The 21,529-nt window shown below is 38.8% G+C and overlaps 1 protein-coding gene across 1 annotated transcript; it reads left to right on the forward strand.

Moving 5' to 3' along the window:
* Window positions 1-5,462: 5,462 nt before the first annotated feature.
* On the forward strand, window positions 5,463-6,255 carry LOC114489112 (peptidyl-prolyl cis-trans isomerase A-like). Its single transcript, XM_036015227.1, is given in 2 exon segments — window positions 5,463-5,562; window positions 5,565-6,255. Coding segments are annotated over 2 exon segments (582 nt in total). The 3' UTR covers window positions 6,047-6,255.
* The last annotated feature ends 15,274 nt before the right edge of the window (window positions 6,256-21,529 follow it).

Genomic DNA, 21,529 nt, shown 5'->3' on the forward strand with positions numbered 1-21,529 from the left:
GAAAGTAAAATATATAATAATTTATTTGAAAATGATTAGAATTAGAAAATTCTCTGAATTGTTCATAGGATATATATAAGCAAGTTCAGGGATGAATTTACAAATAGAAATGGCCTTTTATGTAAGAACTACTAAACATGAAATATTTAGAAATCACCTCAATAAAAATTATTCATGATCCATAAGAACGTAATTACAAAGTGAGTTGTATTACAAACTACTGTAAAAGAGTTGAAGTATAAAAAATCAAGCCATTCTCTTCAAAGGGAAGTATAATTTACATAATAAATAAAACACCAAACAAATCTGTAGGACTTGCTAGGGACATGAGTGACTAAACTACTCAAGTTAATAATTTTCAAAATCTACATAATCCATAAAAAATACCTTGGTCTTAGAGATTAATAGGTACTATTTTTTATAAAGTTACAAGGTAGAGAATTCAAAGGCACAATAAATATTTAGAAAAATAAAACATAAAAATTGAAATCAATAAAATATAATTTCATATCTATCATTGATTCTCTTAAAGAGCTACTACCCAATTCTGGATTAGATGCATTAAAACTACCCTCATATATCTTTGTTGCATCAGTTTTGTAAACAATTTTAAATATAGAAATTGAATTTTAGATGATGTTCTAAAGCTTAAACAAAAATTCCAAAATTTAAGATGTTAACTTTTGTGTTATTATAATCATAAACACACAAAATCTAGAAACAAATACAGAATAATAAAATGTTGGTTAAATAAGTGTATTGTAAGTCTATAGTTATCTTCATTGGGAATGGTCATGATCTAGGAGGTCATTTCTAGGAGACTCGTGGAGGTTCTGTTCTTCTCCTATGTGTCTGAATCTACCCCTCCATCATTTGTACCCCCTGCCTTGACAGACAGGTCTCTATCACACTTTCACTGGAGCAACTCTGAATTAAAGATGGAGCTGATTTTGCATTTGCCTCATATCACAATGGAAGAAGTCCACTAAATTAAAGGTCTCATTGTAAGTAGATTCTAAGGACTTCAGCTCTGAGAAGGAACTTAAATACAGTGAAATAAAATACAATGTAACCATAGAATTTGAACTTTATTATTCAATAGGGTTCGTAAGAGCAAGAACAATACTCAGTCTGCATAAAACATGAACCCAGGTGGTACAGAACAAAATTGCAGGGGATGGTAAAAACCATCAGGCAGGGGCAGGCCCATGATTATTTGGTAATTGGTTCTTCCTTTGTTGCTCCTCAGTGGTCCATAGGGCCCAGCTCAGTAGTGGCTCCCAAAGCAATGGCAGCAGCAAGAGATCCCGCCATAAGGGCTCTTAGTAAAGCCAGGACTCTGGGGCCAAAGCCAGGGGCCTGAGGTGACTGAGGCAGCAGGCACCATCCAGGAGCTGGGGCCACAGCAGGAGGAGACTAGAGGAGAACATGGGGCTGGGCATTGGGGTAGGCAATTTGGAGGGCATTTCGGGGGCATTTAGGAAGGGGCTGGTACTGCTGCTGGTTCTGGTGTCAGTACATCTTAGCAGAAGTTCAATAGAGTTCAGAAGGAATAAAAATATTTTATGTACATTAAACATAAAGTAGTATTAGTCCCATATCATTGGTGCATCTGTCCACTTGGAGGTGATGAGTTAACCTTACAAATATATAAGAATTCATCCTGTAGGTTTAATAAGCTTCATGTTGACCTATGTGCTAAAAAAATGGTATTTCATTTCCAGAGTGGAAGTGGTGTCAGTTTTTCCAGAATCCCATGGGAAGCTGACACCCAGTGTAAGAGGGTATCCAGAGACTAAGCTTTAGGAAGCCAGGTCCCAGGGCTAAGCTGACATAGACTCTGGTACAGCTGTTCTCACTCATCAGGTAATAGGACCAGCCCCAGAGGAGGCTCTTGACAAATGTCACCTAGAAACATCACACTTCTACATTCTTCTATCAGAAAGTGAGTTTTATTTCAGATCCAAATAAAACAATCTATTCTGCATATTTCTTTAACTATCACCCTTTTCAGGGTTGCCTGACTCTTCCGCTCATTCTTCCTCTGACAGCTCACCAGCTGTACCTCCACCCTGCTCAGAGCCTTCCCTGGGCTCCCTAAACACTCACCCAGCTAAAGACCAAATGCAGATGAGTGGACAGGTATCAGGACAGCCAGAGTGGGTGAGGAGCCAGCCAGTTCTAGTAACACCTTTTATGAGACCCAGGCCTGGGCTGTAATGCGACTGGTGGCCCTGGAGGGGCAGGTGGCAATAATGTCACACAAGTGGAGTAGGTACTGGGTCTTTCCTGACATCCACCTTGTTCTGTCTCTACTACAGTCTTTCATCCACTGTCCTGAGGCCTTGGGATCTCCAGCTGCCTTCTGCTAGGGTCAGGTTCTGTTGCTCAGATGACTGTGATCCTGTCATCTACTATCACCTAGCAATGTGACTGCAGTTCTGAATAGGCTCATCTGAGGACACAAAACAGATGTATAGTTGTGCAGGGACAAAATATTACATCATGAGAAAAGAGTCTTTCTCTGAGTGGAGCGTTAGATTAAGGCTCAAAACTACCATTAGATAATTGACAAGACCATATCCTTGCTGGCTAAATGAGGACATTTAGTCTTTGAGCTGAAGTGGCCCAGACTATGAAATACTGCAGTAAGACAGAAAAAGGCTAAAGAAAGTCAAATTTACACCCCTGGAACTTCAGAAAGGATGGGTCCCTTCCCCTTCAGTTCCTGTCCTTCCCCCTGGTCTGCTACTCACCTTTAGCCTGATTCTCTGAATGATGTTTCCTTTCCCCTGAAGGGTTGATCAGGGCTCTGCAGCCTGCACTGCTGACTGGCCATGGGGTTGGGGTGGGGGTGGGGGTGAAGAAAGCAGTAACCTGGAGATCTCCACTATCACAGTTTTCCCTCACTGATTAAACCAGCTCAAGGTATCTGCCTCTGGTAGCAACAGAGCATGCTGAAATGCCAGGGTTTATCAGCCTTTTATAATTGCTTCCTGAGAATCCCAGCCTGGATGCCTACTTGCCCTGCCCCTTAGATTCACCTCAGAGCCCCTGGTTTTTGCTGTTGTTAGAGTCCATGGAGGTGGCACAGTGGGTATAAGTGTGTGGATTTTTATGTTGGAAGTCACCCTTCCAAGTGTCCTGGGGCAGAGCTGGTGGGCTGCAGTTCTGAGGAATCCAACCATCTTTTCTAGAAGAGAAAGTGGCAGAAGAAAATAGTGATTAGATGCCTGGACTTTGGAGCAAGACTTTGAGTTTGCTTCCCTACGATATAGCAGTTATGTGGCTTTGAGTTAGTTACTTAACTTCTCTGTTCCTCAGTTTCTGCACCACTAAAATGGAGATTATGCTACCTTTTTCAAAGGATTATGATGAAAATAAAATGAATATTTAATAGGGAATTAGAAAAGTCCATTCGGTATTAATCTAAAAGCATTTCATCCATACATATATACACAAATGAAATTATTATTATCAAACTTAATAACTTTTTTCTCTGACATACAGAAACCTTATTTCTGGGTCAGCAACATGCTCAGCTAAAGAACTATATATTACAGATCCCTTTGTCTACAGGAATAACTAATGAGACAAAGTAGAAATCATTGAGTGAATCTTTGGGAAGGCTTTTAACAAGGACCTGTCCTGTTCCCTTATTTCTTCCTCCTTAAAAGAGACATGTAATAGTTGAACCTCAGCCAGCCATATTGCCTCATGCATTAGCCAGTACCAAGAATGGAGAAACAAAAAAGGAAGGAGCTAGAGTTACTGATGACATCACAGGGCACTTTGCCTGCCCTGAATGCTTACCTTCAAATTTTATATTTTGGAGAAAAATCAGTAAATCTTTGTCCTTATTAAACCATCAGATCTCTATTACTAACACTTTAAGATAATTTCTAAGACAATCTGACACAAGAATGTCATATGTTGGGGTGTACATGCACACTCACATGCTCACACACACTGATTATAAAAATAAATGAACCTGAAAGAATGAATCAAGACTGTGAAAGATGGAATGAGAACTATTCTCATTACAAGAGTAGCAAAGGAGCCCCAGACTAGAAGAGGGAGGTTCAACAAGATGGTTCTTACTTAGGGAAGAAATCCAGAAATGTGTACACCTTTGGTAGCCAATGCTTTTTGACATTTTTCCTGAAACCTAGGGTAACTTAGGTTTCCCATTTGTTTCCCCATAACAAAGCTATACATATACTATAAAATAACATAACATAACATAACATAACATAACATCATATACTATAACATAACTATATATAGTCATATCATAGTTTATACTATAACCACTTGTTTAATTGTCTGTCTTTCCCAGTAAACTACCATAATAATCACATTTTTTATTACCTGTGTTTTATAATGTTGTGACGTCTTTAGGAATCCCTGGTGGCTAGGAAAAAACTGCTTTTTCTGGGATAGGCAATTCCTAGAGACAGTAAAATAGCTTGTTGGTGAGCCTGCCTGTTATCACATACAAACTAACCAATCCAAAATCCATACTCCACCTCCTAATCTAACTCTCATGCACCAAGCCAATATTTTCCCTGCCCTAAATCAGCCCAAGGCCAGGTCCTAAGCAACTAGGCACATCCTCTGTTTCCAAAAGCCCAATGAAGTTATTCAAACTAGCCAATAGACAAAGCCATTCTGTCTTTCCTTTCCCATGGAAAACACAGTAAAGACAGTGGCCTATGTTTTCCCCCCATTCCTGCGGCTGCCTGCAAAACCTGGTGCTTCCCCAAGTGTCCCTTTGTGGTGTGGCATGCCTCTTACTCAGGAAATGGAAGTAGTAAATTCTTTCAGTTGCACTGATTTCTCCATATTGTCACTTTTATAACAAATGCAGGCAGGCACAGATCAACTAAAAGCTCCATGTTCACAACCAAGGTCTGTCTTATGTCACATGCTTGGTTAAAAAAATATATTTGTTCAGTTAAAGCATGAATTTTAGGAAGACATCACTAGATAGCTTCCTACTGAAGATACCTTTGATGCTGTTTGTGTTAGTGATAATGAAGATGATGCTGATGTTAACATAATGACAATGACTGATGCTGAATTTCTGGATCATTTTCTGAACCCTCATGAGAACCAGTGACTACTTGGCATGCTCACGTGAATCACCGTCATCTGAGGGTGCTATCATGGAGGAGGATGGTTGGCTTACTTATTAGAAGTCATAGCTTTGGCCTTGTCCACCATACCGTTCTCCCCACTCCTTCGCTCTTTCCTTCTCTTATTTTCCCAAAACATGACATTTAGTACCATAGTTTATTTATGCATCCTCTATCCCCATAAGATTTTTATTAAATGTTCATATAAATAGAAGTCCATGGGTACATGTGCAAATATGTTTCTAGGCAGGATAACACCAATGAAACTATTGGGATATAGACTATTAACTTTTATTTTTAATTGAATATGCACTTGACTACTAAATGATCATCCCAATTTATACTCCCACAAAGAGTCTAAGAGAGGTCTTGCAGATGCTGCTGCCCACTCAGACCTTCCTGTGCCCAGCCATGGTCAACCCCACATGATTTTTGACATTGCTGCTGACAGCGAAACTTTGGGCCATGTCTCCTTCGAACAGTTTGCAGACAAAGTTCCAAAGACAGCAGAAAACTTCCATGCTCTGAGCACTGGGGAGAAAGGATTTGGTTATAAAGACTCCTGCTTTCACAGAATTATTCCGGGACTTATGTGCCAGGTTGGTGACTTCACACGCCACAATGGCACAGGCGGCAAGTCCGTCTACAGGGAGAAATTTGATGATGAGAATTTTGTCCTGAAGCACACAGGTCCTGTCATCTTGTCCACGGCAAATGCCGGACCCAACACAAACGGTTCCCAGTTTTTCATCTGCACTGCCAAGACCAAGTGGCTGGATGGCAAGCATGTGGTCTTCTGCTGGGTGAAAGACCACATGGATGTTGCTGTGACAGCCATGGAGCACTATGGGTCCCAGAATGGCAAAACCAGCAAGAAGATCACCATTACTGACGGTGGGCAACTGTAATACATTTGACTTGTGTTTTATCTGAACCACCAGACCATTCGTTCTGTAGCTCAGGAGAGCACCCCTTCAACCCTATCTGTTTAGAATGTTCTATAATCTTCATGCTCTTGCAGCAGTTCATTGGATTCCATGTTTTTCCGACCCCTTCCAAGTCTAGCTGGTTTGCAGAGTTAAGTTTATGATTATGAAGTAAAAACTAAACAAAAAAATTAGTCTAAGCGAATAATATTTTCCCTATCCCGATCTACACTTATCATTCATTTTTTTATTATATTTTAATCATTGTTCAAATACAGTTTTCTCCTTTTTAATCCCAATCCTTTCCCCCAGTTTTCAAGTTTTGCCAGTTGGATGGCTGAAAAGGTCATCCTATTGTTGGTTTATGTGCATTTCTTTATTAGAATTGGAACTGTATTAAATGATAAATTAGAGAGCACTGATCTCTTCATAACATTGTCTTCCTATTCTATGTTATGTCTTTCCCCTTGTTTATGTGTACCTTTGTGTCTTTCAAGAATGTGTTTATAGATTTCCCCATAGAGGTTTTGGATATATTACTGAGTTTATACCTGTGTATTTTTTCCTGTCATAAAGGGATTTTTCACTTTTTGTAGTTTCTGTCTTGTTTTTCTTTGCCTGAAAGCTGTTCATTTTTATATTGATTTCATAGCCTGCTATTTTGCTAACTCCTCTTACTGTTTATAGTATTTCCAGGGACTTTTTAGGATTTTCTAGATATATCACTATATTATTTGCGGAGTTAATTTTATCTCATTTCTTCAAATTCCTATGCTTGTAATTGCTTTGTCTTGTTTAATTTCATTGTCTAATATTCTAAATACAATATTAAAAGGCATTGAAGATGGTGGACATCATTTGGCTTTTTTTCTGAATTTAATGAGAAAATCTCTAGTTCCCTTCCCATTCTATTCTGTATTTGGGCTTCAGTTATATGAATTGAAAGCACAGATTTTATTTTAACTTACTAGTGAAGGAGTCTTTTAGCTTGCCTATTTTCTGAATAATCTCTGAGTCCTTTCACTGTAATCAGAGAATGTTATCTATATTCTGTAGGATTTTTTGAAGATAGTCTTTATGGACTTACAATGGTCATTTTTATGAATGTTCATGAACATTTGAAAATTAGCTATATTATCAATTTTCAGAAAATGCATTACATATTCTATATATATATATGCTTTATGTATATATATTCTACCTTATTAATATTTAGATCCTCTTCATCCTACTTTTTTTGTTGTTGTTCAAGTACAGTTTTCTGCCTTTTCCCCCCATCCCAATCCACCCCCCATCTTCATCCTATTTTTAGTATGCTTCTGCATTTCTCCTGATGTATAATTTCTGTCTAAAAAAAAGTTTCCATTATACCACTTAATGCATATAATTATTGTATTTTGATGTCAATTACTTCTTTTAGCAAAATAAAATCTTTGATTTTTAAACACATTGAAGCTTGAATTATAGTTTGTCTAACAGTTAGATAACCCTTACTTGTTTATTGTTTACACTTACCTGGTGTACAATTATCTAGCCCTTTATTTTTCACTTTCAGAATTACTTGGCTTTAGGTTTATCTCCTAAATACAATATAGAGCTGAATTTTTCATAGATTGTGAACCAATCTAAACTATTAACTTATTTTTCGGGTGAGTTGGTTTGCATTTATTTTTATGATATGATGATGGTGGTCCTAGGTTGGGTATACTATTTTACAAACTCTTTTGTCTTTATTCTACCAAACTTTGATTATCTCTTCAATATGAGTTCAGCTCACCCCAGTCCCTTTGCTGAAGCTTCCCAATATCATGGGCTCATGGTCATCCAATTATTTCCTTATGAAGAGTTCCTCAAGGCAAAATCTCTGGGCTCTTGGAAGTTTAAAACTCTTTGTGTATTGTCTTTCTAGTTGAAGGACAGCTGGGATGGATCAGATTTCTTGGTTCACACTTCTGACCCTGAGATACCTTGTGTGTGATATTCCATTGTCTTCTGCCCTTGACTGTTGCTGTGGAAAAGCCTGATTTTCTTTCTGTTACAGTGACTTAAACTTTTTGTCTGGCTAACCAAGATTCCTCATTCATTTTGAAAGTGCAATAATTTTCTAGGCTGTGTCTCACTACCTCACACGATGTACTTGTTCAAAATATGGAGTGACATCCCCTTGTACTGAAGAACAGATGTTTTGAATTATATTTGAAAAGGTTTATTCTTCCTTTTTACCTCTTTGAATATTCTAATTATGTATATGCTTTTTTATTTTGCCTGTCTTCTCTATCATTTCTCCACAATCTTTTAAAAACAATTTTTATATTTCTGTTTTTTCAATAAAATTTCTATCACCAGTATTCCTTATGTGTTTTCTGTTATTTCTGTCCTCTTTTGTGTCCTTTGCCATCTTGTCTTTATTTATGAAATGGTTTTGTCTGTTTTTCTTTCTTCCTTTCTTTTCCTATTTTTCTTTTTCTATTTTGATCCTGAGTTCTACCAATTCTGTTTCACTTCTACTTTCTGGTCATTTCCCCCTAACCTGTTGTTGTTGTTGGTACTATATGCCATCATCTGCCATCAGGTCTTTCTTTCTTCATAGTGTCCATTGTTCCATGAAAATGTTAATATTCATGTTCAAATGGTTATTCTTTTATCTTCTTTGCTCAACATTTGTCTCCTGTGTGTTTTTGTAAAAACAGACTTCTAGTGTACTTTTTCAAAATATTTTTCATAATGCCTTATGGTTTCTACACTTGTGTCTCATATATTGGTAAAACTGTATTTTACTGGACCGCCTTTTAGCATGAGGTTTCTGTGGAGTAGAGGTGATGAAGAACATGGTGGGTAGTTTTCCAGGTCTGTCTGCTCAAGGGCTCCCTCTTCTGTTGCCACGGTGAAGGACTATGTAGCCATATGACCTGGACTCAATATCTGATGTGTTCAGGGAGGATCTGAAACCAGCCCTCAGTCCGCATCCCCCAATCCCCAACCCTTGCTCCATATCTCCACTGGCCGGTGTGATCGTGAGACCCACCTCTGCATCCCGAAATGTTCCATTCACTTTGCTGAGATGCTGCTACTGTGATCTGCCACTCTAGGGTGCCTGAGTAATTACAGTGCCTCACAGACACCTCTGGTTCTATCTTTGTCCTATTCGTAGGTGTTAACTGGGACTTGAGTATTCACAGTGATTTCTGAGAGCTGCCATTACTGAGGCCCTTCGTCCTATCATAACTGTTCTCTATGGCCTTGTGGCCTCATCACAGCTCCTTGTGCAGGTGTAGTGTGTGTGTGTGTGTGTGTGTGTGTCTATATGTGAGTGTCTCATGTTCCTTATTGCTTTGCATTAGATTCCTGGAGGAAAATTGGTTAAGACTTAAAGTAAGTTTCTATGGTGTTTCCCAGAAATAAAAACTACTGCTTATGTAAAAGATAAAATATTGCATCCATCTTATAATCACAACTCTATAAAAGTACAAATTGAAAGAGAACAATAGCCCCTAAATTTAACATAGCCATGAATTGCTGCTGGTTATTTGTATTTCTCTTCTATGTATTTTCTAGATTTCTACAAAAAGCATGATTCCTCTTTTATCATCTAACAAAATGAACATTTACTTTTAAACACACACACACACACACACACACACACACACACATGCGGCTACTCTAATGGCAAAAAGGATGAATTAAAGGGGGAACACCTCCAGAGTGAGACCAATCTGTTGGCTGTCTCCTTCAGGGGAGCAAAGTGAGAGTGCTCCCTGGGCTTATAGCCATGTGGTTCCTCAGTCTTTAGAGTTCCTTCTAATATTCCTGACTCTCAACTCCAATGGTCTGTTTTGCTAGGCCAGGCTTTTTATTGACCCTGCCTTTATCTGGAATGCACTGTGTCCTCCCCTCCTCACAGGCCCTGCAAGTTCCCCTGGCTCTGCTCTGTCTGTGCCTGTCTGGTGATCCCCTTCCAGTCCTGGTGCAGGCTCTTTCTTCCTGCACTTCACATGGGTCATAGCTCCTGAGACTTTCTTCTGTCCTAACTGTCTCAGGTGCCCCAGCTCAGTGTTGTTCTCTAGTTCTTTGACCATGAGCTTTCTTGACCATCACAAGCTCCCACTTCCTTTCTCATATTGTATTTTTGGAATGATTGTCTGGCCAATTTTTAAGGCAGTGATGGAAAGAAGCAGTTTGAATTTCAATTAGTAGAAAAATGTAAATCTAATCTTGAAAATGATCATAGAAGACATTAATATAGATGGAAGCAAGCTAATTTTTCAACTAGCAATTCACATGAAATGCATGGTTGATGTTCAATCTAAAGCCAGTTTGATAAGCAAAAATTTGGCTTTGAGAAAATTGGCATTAGGTGACTTCATTTTTAAAAAATTGTGAAGGCTAAGGGAGAGACTTATAATGTCATAAGTTTTCATTGCAAAGCTTTAAGTTAGGTCTTTTAAATCTCCTCAATAGCAGATAGTTTCAGCTAATGGCTAACTGGAGAGAGAGACCATAAAGTATGACTTCTTCAGGATGTGTTCTCCTTCCTCTCCCTCCCCATCCCTAATCACCCAGAAAACTGGGTATAAATGGGATGGGAGAGGTGAAGTTACATATAAGTTCTTCATTGTCTGACTGAGAAATGAAGATGCTCTCCTGTGAATAACAGGACAGGTGCAAAGCAGCTCTGGTCCTTGAGGCTGTAGGTGGCAGATGTACAAAGCAGACTGCTGATCTGGGTCCACAAGGAGCTTGAAATAGGTGTGATATCTGGAAGCCATGCACTGTGGTCCTATGTAACATTTCCTTCTCCCAGGGTAAAGGACTGTCATATGCTAGCAGGACATTGACGATGAGATTCAGTCAACCTAGCACAGACTACAAATATTTTCCAGGTATATCCAGCCTATGGTGTTGTCTTTGTAGTTTAAAAAATTAATTAACATGTATATGTTAAATAAAGTCTAAAAAATATCTGAGAAAGTATTTCTTATGTTTTTGGAATTGGATATACAAAAAGTTTTCCTATTCTATCCTCCATTCTGCTGTATGTATTTAAGCCCTGTCTTGTGGACAAGAAATTAAGAGGAAGAGATGGTGTGTGCTGTGTGTTCTTTCCAGACTCATAAGAGATTGGTGCACAGACATGGGGGGAAACTCCAGGTGTTGGAGAGTGCTTCATCGGAGCCAGGCTATAGACCAGTTGTTAGGAATGGAGAGACTGAGCAAAAAAGAAATAAAAAGAGAGAGAGAAAACTCATGGATGTGGACAATAGTGTAGTGATGGGGAGTGGAAACAGGTGGAGGAGGGTAATCCTAAAGTTTATATTAAAGAACAAAAGACCACACATAGTCAAAGCACTCTTGAGAATGAAGAACAAAGCTGGAATTATCACACATCCTGATTTCAAAATATATTACAAAGCTACAGTGTTTTGTAATATATCATAAATTAAAACTATCATACATTAAAACAGTATGATACTGCCATAAGGACATATTTATAGACCAATGGAACAGAATAGAGTCTAAAAATAAAACCAGGTATGTACAGCAACTGATCTTTGACAAGGGTGCCAAACATATACAATGAGGAAGGAATAGTCTGTTCAACAAATGGTATTGGGGAAACTAGGTGTCCACATGCAAAAAAATAAATGAAACTGAGCTTAGCTTAAAATGGATTAAAGACAAACCTAAGACCATAAACTGTAAAACTCCAGAAGAACATGCAGAGAAAAGCTTCTAGACATCCGTCTTTGCTGTGATTTTTGGCTATGATACCAAGAGCGCAGGCAACAACAGCAAAAATAGACAAGTGGGACTAAAGTGGGGGAAAAACCTTCTGCATAGTAAAGGAAACAATCAGCAGAGTGAAAAAAGCAATCTACAAAATGAGAGAAAATATTTTTAAACCATCTGTCTGATAAGAGATTAATACCCAAAATATATGAAAAACTCATAGAATTCAATTGAAAAAAGAAAAGAATCACCTGATTTTAAAATGTGCAAAGAGCTTAAATACACCTTTGTCCAAAAAAGGCAAACTTATAGCTAACAAGTGTAAGAAAAAGTGCTGGACATCCCTAATTGTTAGGGAAATAAAAATCAAAACCAATGTGAGATATCACCTTACATCTGTTAGAATGGCTACTTTAAAAAAAAAAAAAGAGTTTTGGGGAGAATGTCAAGAAACTGGAAGCCTTGTATACTGTTTGTGGTAATGTAAAATTGTGTACCTTTTTTTAAAAAAAAACATTGTGGATGTTATTTTAAGAATTAAAAATACAACTGTTTTGAATATTCTTGTACATGTTTTTAGGTGGATGTATGTTTTTTATTTCTCTTGGAGAAACATAAGGAGTGAGATTGCAGGATACTGTGGTAGCTCTATATTTAACATTTAGAGAAACTATCAAAATATTTTCCCCTGGCTGGCTTAGCTCAGTGGATTGAGCGCAGGCTGGGAACCAAAGTGTCCCAGGTTCGATTCCCAGACAGGGTACATTCCTGGGTTGCAGGCCATGACCCCCAGCAATTGCACATTGATGTTTCTCTCTCTCTCTCTCTCTCTCTCTCTCTCTATCTCCCTCCCTTCCCTCTCTAAAATAAATAAATAAATAAATAAATAAATAAATAAAAATATTTTCCAAAATGGTTGCTCCATTTTATATTTGTACCAGCAATGTATGAGGGCTCCAATTTCTTCACAACTTTGTAAACACTTATTATTTTTTGTCTTTGCATTATAGCCATCCTAGTAGGTATGAAGTGGAATCTCATTCTGGTTTTGATTTGCATTGCTCTGATAACTAAGTATGCTGAAAATATTTTCAGGGGCCATTGCCCATTCATTTATGTCTTCTTGGAGAAATGTCTATTCAGATTTTTTGTTCATTTGAATTGGGTTATATGTCTTTCTTATTATTGAGTTGTAACAGTTTATATATTCTGTGTACAACCTTCTATCAGATTTATGATTTATGAATATTTTCTTCCATTCTGTGTGTTTTCTTTTTACTTTCTTGATAGTGTCATTTGAAGCATAAAAGCATTACATTTTGATGGTCCAATTTGCCTGAACCTCAGCAGTGAGCCAGCTGACAAAAATAAAAGTAGGACATTGGCTGAAAACTCAGTTTCACACCCTATGACCCTCAGCTACCCTATGGCTCACTTAGCCTCTTACTGAGCCAAGGAGACTGAACAAGTTCATACTCAAGTGTCCCTTCAAACCATATTGTTTAAACATGTATTTAACATTTCTTTAAAGAACAGACTGGAGCATGAATGAAGACTAAAGAAAAATACTGGGGCAGATTTATCTTTCCTGAAAGGCAGCTGACTGGCAATACATTATCATTTAGGCTTGTTCCTAAGAGGTACAAATTCTCATACCAAGCATTTTTAATCAAATGACAGCAGTTCTGTTAAATATACCTTTCTCCATCTACACGAATTCCAAAGAATTTTCTAACTCAGTTTCCATGGTGTGCAAAGAAAATGAAAATAATTTACTTGCAGCAGAGTGGGTTAAACTGACCAGGCTGCTAATGGTCAAAACTGCTCAGCCCAGGGCACCCTGGCCCTTCAGGCATCTTCATGGGGTGGGGGGATCCAAGTCTCACACAGTCCATGAGTCTGTGATTGCACAGGGCATTGCTATTGAGAAACTGTACTGTTCACGTAGCTCTCAATCAAGACAAAGATGGAACTGATCGTTCTCATGACCCAGACAGCACTATTTATAGGCTATCATGGGATAAAAGTATCTTAATTAGATACTGTCACTACACACACATACACACACCCAATGGCCTATGACTATTTACATCTAGTTGTGCTGTCTTTTTAATCACTGGAATTAACTGATGTTTTAGAACTATTTAGGTCAGCATTAAGGAAATATTTACCAACCATCACATCTGTGGCTTGAAATGCCCTTGGCCAAGGAACTATTCCCAAAGATTCTGTGCTGAGCAAATCAGATGAAGACCAAGAAGGTCTTATAACAGTAAAGAGAGAGGGATATGCTAGGCTGAATTTAAAACAGCAAAGCATCTCCAAGGGGGAAAATTCAAGGATTTTCTTGGACTGTGCCCCACTAGTGAGGTCAAGAATCAGAGTTCACTGCCTCACTCTCACACATGCTTGGCAGGTATTCACTGACTATATGGCCAACTCTGGAGACACCATGTGATTTAATGAAATATACTCTCTGCCCATCTTGACTGTGTTCTAATGGAGAGACAGAAGTTTGACAAGTAAGAGGAAATATATATAGTTATTAATTATAAATATTTAGGTGGGTAGAGCCTTTGGAGATCTACAAATGATGCTAGGGATTCCCAGTGAGACTAACCCCTATTGCTCAGGCCTTCTCTGATGACAATTCCAAGCTCCAGTAGGGGTGGGCACTGAGCTTGTTTCATAGCTCATTCCATCACATCCACCTGAGGGATGTGTGACCTGGTGGAGCTGGGTCTGGGAGACACCCTGCCCCAAGGTCATGCGAGGGAAAGACAATGAAGAACCCTGTAGGCATCCCCTCCTAATACTGCACACCAGACAATGGGCTTCTATTTAACGTGTGCACATCAAGGGCTAATTCACTTAGTCTCCCTCTGCAGAAGGAGCCAGTGGGGTGTGTTCCCCTCATCTGGACTCAGGGAAGCCTGGGCATCCCTTCACTCAAATCCTCTTTAAACACCAGCTAATTCAGCAGCAAAGACTGAGCACAAACTTGTAGATTAATGTTATATTTTATTGAAAGGGCATTTATGAAACAGTTTCTAAATTCATGTCTTTTTTACATGAAAACACACTTTCTATCATAGTCACTTAAAAGACAACTACGTAAAGAGACATGTTGAATATATTTTTGTAGTCAAATTCTTCCTGCTATACCAGTATATTTCTAATTTATTTGTTTCAGTAAGGTGTTCACATTTTAGGTTTACTTAAACCAAGTGTACATGGACATTTAAAAATTAATTCTTTTCTGTTTGGTAGAATGATTTTTCTCTTATTCAGGCAAAGTTAGGAGCACAACTTTATTCAGAAAGGAGGAGTAGGACATGGTAAGTAGAATGGAAACAGGAATCAAAAGCACACAGGGCCAAAGGGATTTTGAAATATGTATTGTACCAAAGCAGCTCATTCAGAGCAATCATGTCTACACAATAGGAAAGCAAGTTTGAATCCAGCACCAAAGTCTCTGTACCAGTGGCTGCTCCTAAGGTACAGCTCCAGCGTGGTCACCTGTTCCACAGGTGATATTCATCAAGGAACTGAGAGATGAGAAGCCCGAGACTGATCCTTGGCCCTTTGGTTACTCAGTTGATTCTCAGAGTCCTGGGGGGAAGCAGCCCCAAAACAAGGACAACAGCAGCTGAGGCCACAGAAGCCCTGGGTTTAGGACCACAACAGGAAGAGAATGGAGCAGACATCTTGGGAGGGTTCTTAGGGGGACACTTTGAGGGGTACTTTGTTGTGGGCATTTAAGAGGAGGCTGGCACAGCTCCTGGATTTACTGGCAGGACATCTGAGACTTTAGTAAACCCAAAACCCAATACAGATGTTTTATGGTCTTGTGAAATCTTAGGTCATTGTTTCTCCTTTGGAATCTACCCCGAGGCTGCTGGTATCTGAAACTAATCATAAGTACAAACATAAACACACCCACACACAAAGCCAAAGCCTGCATCTTGTTCATTTTTGTGTCTCCAAGTATGACACAGTTGTTGCCACATAGAAGATCCAATAAATGTAGATCCTCCACTGAAATGAATACTCCATAAGAACAGAGAATCTGATCCTACCCACCATCCCCGTTTTTGCACACTTCTGTGTTCTAGTGTCCAGAACAGCACCAGGTGTTTGGTAAAGCTCAATAAATAACTATAGAATATATGAATAATATATAAATGAATAAATGAATGAGAAAAGAAAGGCAAGAAGGCAGGCAGGAAGAAGAAAGGGAAGGAGGGAGGGGTAGGGAGCAAATGAAGGAAGGAAGGAATATTCAAGATAGAAGAAAGACACTAGTTGGCATTTTATGGTAATACTGGTGTCACCATCTTTTTCATGTGCATTGCCATCCTCTGCCAACATCCACAAATGTGTCTGTCAGGGTTAAGTGGCCCAGGACACACTCTCTCCAGCTGTCTCAGTTCTCAGGGGCCAGATATTGTCAAGAATTTAGGCTGGCTGATCACTCACCATCCAGTTTGAGGGGCTATAATTCACAGGTGGATCCTACCAGACCCAAGGCACTATCTCTCCTCCTCCACCCTTCCTGTCCTCCATGATCTCCAACAGCCCCTCATCCATACAGCTGTGCTCTCTCTAGGTACTGCAGGTCCCACTCACCTGGTCACACTAAGAGGTGGATGGGGTGGCCTCAGATGTTAGGGCAGATTAGTATGGGGTGCTGACATGTTTTATAGGCTTTTTTTTTTTCACTAAGCTCCAGTTAAGTCCTGGCTCTGGAAGAAGCAGAATGTGATCCTTCCCCCAACTAGGCACCTGCAGGGTAGCATTCCGCACACTGCTTCTTCAGTCCGTCCTTCTCAGGGACAATTTGAGTTACTTCTCTGAAGCTGTAGACCTAAACCTCACCAAATTATATTCTTTTCTAGGTGTGAACACCATGAAGCATATGAAAATCCTGACCTCTGAACCAAGAATTTGGTTTCTCAAGACTCTATGATACTTTTCTTTCTAGAAATAAATGAGCAGGCACACTTCTTTTTTTTTTCTATTAAGCTAGTGATCTAGGTTCCTTAGTCCTTCAAGAAATGTCCTTTAAGCCCATAGACCAGTTTTGAGCTGTGGAAACTCCCAGGTGGTTTCCTTTGCATGTCTCTCTTATCTTCTATCCTCCCTCTCCTCCTTCTCCTATTTCTTCTACTTCTTTCTTTCTTTCTCTTTCCCCCCTCTCTCCCCTTCTCTCCTGTCTTTCATCTCTTCTCTCTCTTTCTCTCTCTCATGCACACACAAACATATACATATACACAAAAAAGTTTTAACTTTTAAATAGTGCTATTTTTCTCAAAAAAGGGGATCTATTATATTTGTTAAATGCTGGTGTTTCTGTGTCTATCAAAGGTGTTCTGTCAGCCTGTGAATCAAAGTGTAGGTGGTTCGATTCCCAGTTAGGGCACATGCCTGGGTTGTGGGCTAGGTCCCCAGTAGGGGACATGCAAGAGGCAAACACGCATTGATATTTCTCTCCCTCTCTTTCTCCTTTCCTTCCCCCTGTCTAAAAAATAAAACCTTTAAAAAAAGGTGTTCTATAATAATTAGTTATCCTCTTTTCCCCATACAATTTTCCACATTTTTAGGAAGTATATTTTTTGGCATCTGTGTCTTTAATATTTGACATTTCAGTGCCTCTGCTGGCAAGGGCCAACTGTCATTAATATAAATTAAGTAAAAAGAAAAGTGGAATTTGTTTAAAATATATCTACTTCAATTTTTTTTGAAATGCACCTATATTCATTCAATAAGTCATATTTTCTTCCAGTGAAATTATTGCTAATTTATAAGATATAGAATAAGACAATCACTATTTCAGGATTTTCTTTTTTTTTCCAGTTGCTTCACCACATTAACCCATTAAAACGTTAACAGCCTGTGTCCATGCAGGAAAGAAGAAATGTCACTTATTTGACAGAAATAATGACAAACAGTTTAAACAGGTATTGAGGGATTGAAAAGGCAAATGGGGGATTTGACAACACAGAGAAGCTGCTGCCACAATTGAGACTAGGGGAACACAGTGAAGAGGCTGGGGTCCTTGGAACCTGGGAGTTTAGAAGAGGGATTTATACAGAGCTGGAATCCAGACATCTGGGGAGGTGTCTGAGAATTGAATTTTAGGCCTATGGAGTGACAAAGCTGGGAAATTAAGAAATCAGTGGAGTTTTCAGCAGAGACTTGGGGCCCTCAGGCTAATAGTTGATTTTCACTTAAGGACCTTTGCCAAGTGAGGGGCTTTGTAGAACAGTAAGCTAAAACATAAGTGGAAAGGCTCTAGAACAAAAGCTGCAAACCTTGTAGTGGTTTATAAGACATAAATTAGAGTTCAGGAATGTATCTGTTAACTATGCCTCCAATACAGTATATAACAAAGAACAACATAATAAACAAAATGCGTATAGTAATTATTTATTTAGCTCATGAGATGGCAGGTCTTCACAATACTGGGGTGGTTTGACCTAAGTTGGACTCAGCTGGGTGGCTCAACTATGCTTTCATTTCTCTTTTGTCTTTTGGGAGACAGTACATGCTTTTCTCATGGGGATTGAAGAGGCATAAGTAAGCAAACAGAAACACACAAAGCTCCTTAAGAGCTAGGGCCATGAACTGGGATACCAACCATTGCTGTCTTATTCCATTGACCAAAGTGAGACACAAAGTCAAACCCAAGGCCAAGCTGTATGATTACAGGGGACAAGTAAAAAAAGATAGACAGTAATGCAATCTACCATGGTGAACCAGAGGCAGGAAACATCATTGAATATTTCAAATAAATTGTAGGTATATCAAAGACTTGAAAGAGGGAAAAAGCATATGTCTATATTATAAAAAATAAAAGCATATATGTTCTATCTGAATGCAAAAATTATTTAAAAACTTAAAACAAATGAAAACATAAATGTGTACCCAGAAAACAATAACAAATAAACCATATTTTTCCAAATATGGAAAAAATTTACCACAAATAAAGAAAAATGTACATGAATTAAAACTACTGGTGAACAAATGAACTTTAATGAGTGTATAAGTTTAGTCTAAAACAAGAATGTAAATGAGCAATATATGTGCTCAATTAACTTTCTTAAACTATATAGGGCACACTAAAAGGAAAATTGTAACAGTCAGTACTACCCTGGTCCCTTCTTATCCCTTTCTACTGCTCTGGTGACTTGGCCCACTGCATCCTCACCTTTTTGTGCTTTTCCCTCTCCAATAGGTGGTACCTGCAGCTCTTCATCAGGGGTGTGGGCTCCTTCAGTAAGTGGAGCCATGTGGCCCACACAGGCAGAGAACTGGAGGTCCCAGGGCATGGACAGCATGTGCTAGCTCCAAATTTCTTTAATTTTCCCTCATGGAGTGTGTTTTTACTTCATTTTTCATTCCTGAAAGATATAGAATTATTGGCTATATGTATATCTGGTTGACAGTTTTGTTTTTGTTTTTATTTTGGTTTTCTCCATTCTCAAGAAAGATGCGCTATCTCCTTTCACCTCTGTGGTTTCTGATGAGAAATCAGCAGTAATGTGAATCTTTGTTACCTTTTAAGTAATGCATCATTTTTCTCTGGCTTCCTTCAAGAGTATTTGTCTGTCTTTAGTTCTCAGTTGATGTGATTATGTTTCTTTAAACCCATCCTGTTTTTGAGTTCACTCTGATTCTTGAATCTGTATGTTCATGTCTCAAGAAGTTTTAACTAGTGTTTCTTTAAAGATTTTTTTCAGTCCCACATTCATTTTTCTTTCTTTGTGGAACTCTAATGGCATAAAACTGATCATTTTTCCACAACTCTGATGTACTGTTTTTTTTTTTCTCTCTGTTGTTCAGATTGGGTCATTTTTCTTGATCCATCTTCAAGTTCACAGGTTCTTTCTCATCTTCATTCTGATATTGATTCATGCAGTGATTTTTAAAATTTATTTTTTAATTATTTTATTTATTTTCTTTTTAATATATTTTATTGATTATGTTACTACAGTTGTCTTATTTTTTTTTCCTCCCCTTTATTTCCCTCAGCCCTGTACCTCCCCTCCCACCATCATTCCCCCACCTTAGTTCATGTCCATGGGCTGTACATATAAGTTATTTGGCTTCTTCATTTCCTATACTATTCTTAACCTCCCCCTGTCTATTTCATACCTACTATTTATGCTTCTTACTCCCTGTACCTTTTTCCCCATTTCCCCCTCCCCCTCCCCACTGATAACCCTCCATGTGATCTCTATTTCTGTGAATCTGTTCGAGTTCTAGTTGTTTGCTTAGTTTGTTTCTGTTTTTGTTTTTTAGGTTCAGTTGTTGATAGTTATGAGTTTGTCATTTTACCCCTTGTATTTATTATCTTTTTCTTTTTCATAGATAAGGCCCTTTAAGATTACATATAATAAGGGCTTGGTGATGATTAACTCCTTTAACTTGACCTTATCTGGGAAGCACTTTATCTGTCCTTCCATTCTAAATGACATCTTTGCTGGATAGAGTAATCTTGGATGTAGGTTGTTGCCTTTCATGACTTGGAATACTTCTTTCCAGCCCCTTCTTGCTTGCAAGGTCTCTTTTGAGAAATCAGCTGACAGTCTGATGGGACCTCCTTTGTAGGTAACTGTCTCCTTTTCTCTTGCTGCTTTTAAGATTCTCTCCATCTCTTTAATCTTGGGTAATGTAATTATGATGTGCTTTGGTGTGTGCTTCCTTGGATCCAACTTCTTTGGGACTCTCTGAGTTTCTTGGTCTTCTTGGAAGTCTATTTCCTTTGCCAGATTAGGGAAGTTATCCTTCATTATGTTTTCAGATAAGTTTTCCATTTCTTGCTCTTCCTCTTCTCCTTCTAGCACCTCTATGATTCAGATGTTGGAACATTTAAAGTTCTCCTATAGGTACCTAAGCCTCTCCTCATTTTTTTTGAATTCTTGTTTCTTGATTTTCTTCTAGTTGAATGTTTATCTCTTCCTTCTGCTCCAAGCTGTTGATTTGAGTCCAGGTTTTCTTTCCTTCACTATTGGTTCCCAGTACATTTTCCTTTATTTCACTTTTCATACCTTCACTCTTTCCTCTATTTTGTGACTATACTCAATCATTTCTGTGAACATCCTGATTACCAATGTTTTAAATTCTGCATCTGATAGGTTGGCTATCTTTTCATCACTTAGTTGCATTTTTTCCGGAGCTTTGATCTGTTCTTCATTTGGGACATAATTTTTTGTCTCAGCATGCCTGTTACATAGTAAGGCAAGGAGCCTTAGGTAATCACCAGGGCAGGGCAACCCACATCTCTGCATTGCGGTGCTGTATGTGGGGGAGGGTCTGAGAGGGAACAATGCCACTTGCTCAGCTCTTGGCTGCTTTCAGTCACTTCCTCTGTTACCCACAAGCAAATTGGGCCCATCTGATGCTGATTCCCAGGTGAGTGGTTTTGTGTATATTCTAGGACCTTGTGGGTCTCTCCTACAATTTCTTCTGTGAGGCTGGGAGTTTCTCCTGCCACCCTCAAAGGTTTCTTCAGTCAGAGGTTTTGGGCTTTATTTCTCCATGCTGGAACCCTGGATTGGGCAGTCTGTTTCACACTCCTCAGTTGTTCCTCCAGTTTATCCACACTAAAATGAGTGACTGCCTGGTGTGCCAGACACCACCTCACCAGGTCCAGCAGCCATCACCTTGCCAGGAGTCCTCTCCAACCTGGCTGCCCATCTCCACCCCTCCTACCAGTCTGGATGAATGTTTCTT

Source organism: Phyllostomus discolor, chromosome 14 (genome assembly GCF_004126475.2).
Source record: "Phyllostomus discolor isolate MPI-MPIP mPhyDis1 chromosome 14, mPhyDis1.pri.v3, whole genome shotgun sequence".
NCBI classification, from domain to species: Eukaryota; Metazoa; Chordata; class Mammalia; order Chiroptera; family Phyllostomidae; genus Phyllostomus; species Phyllostomus discolor.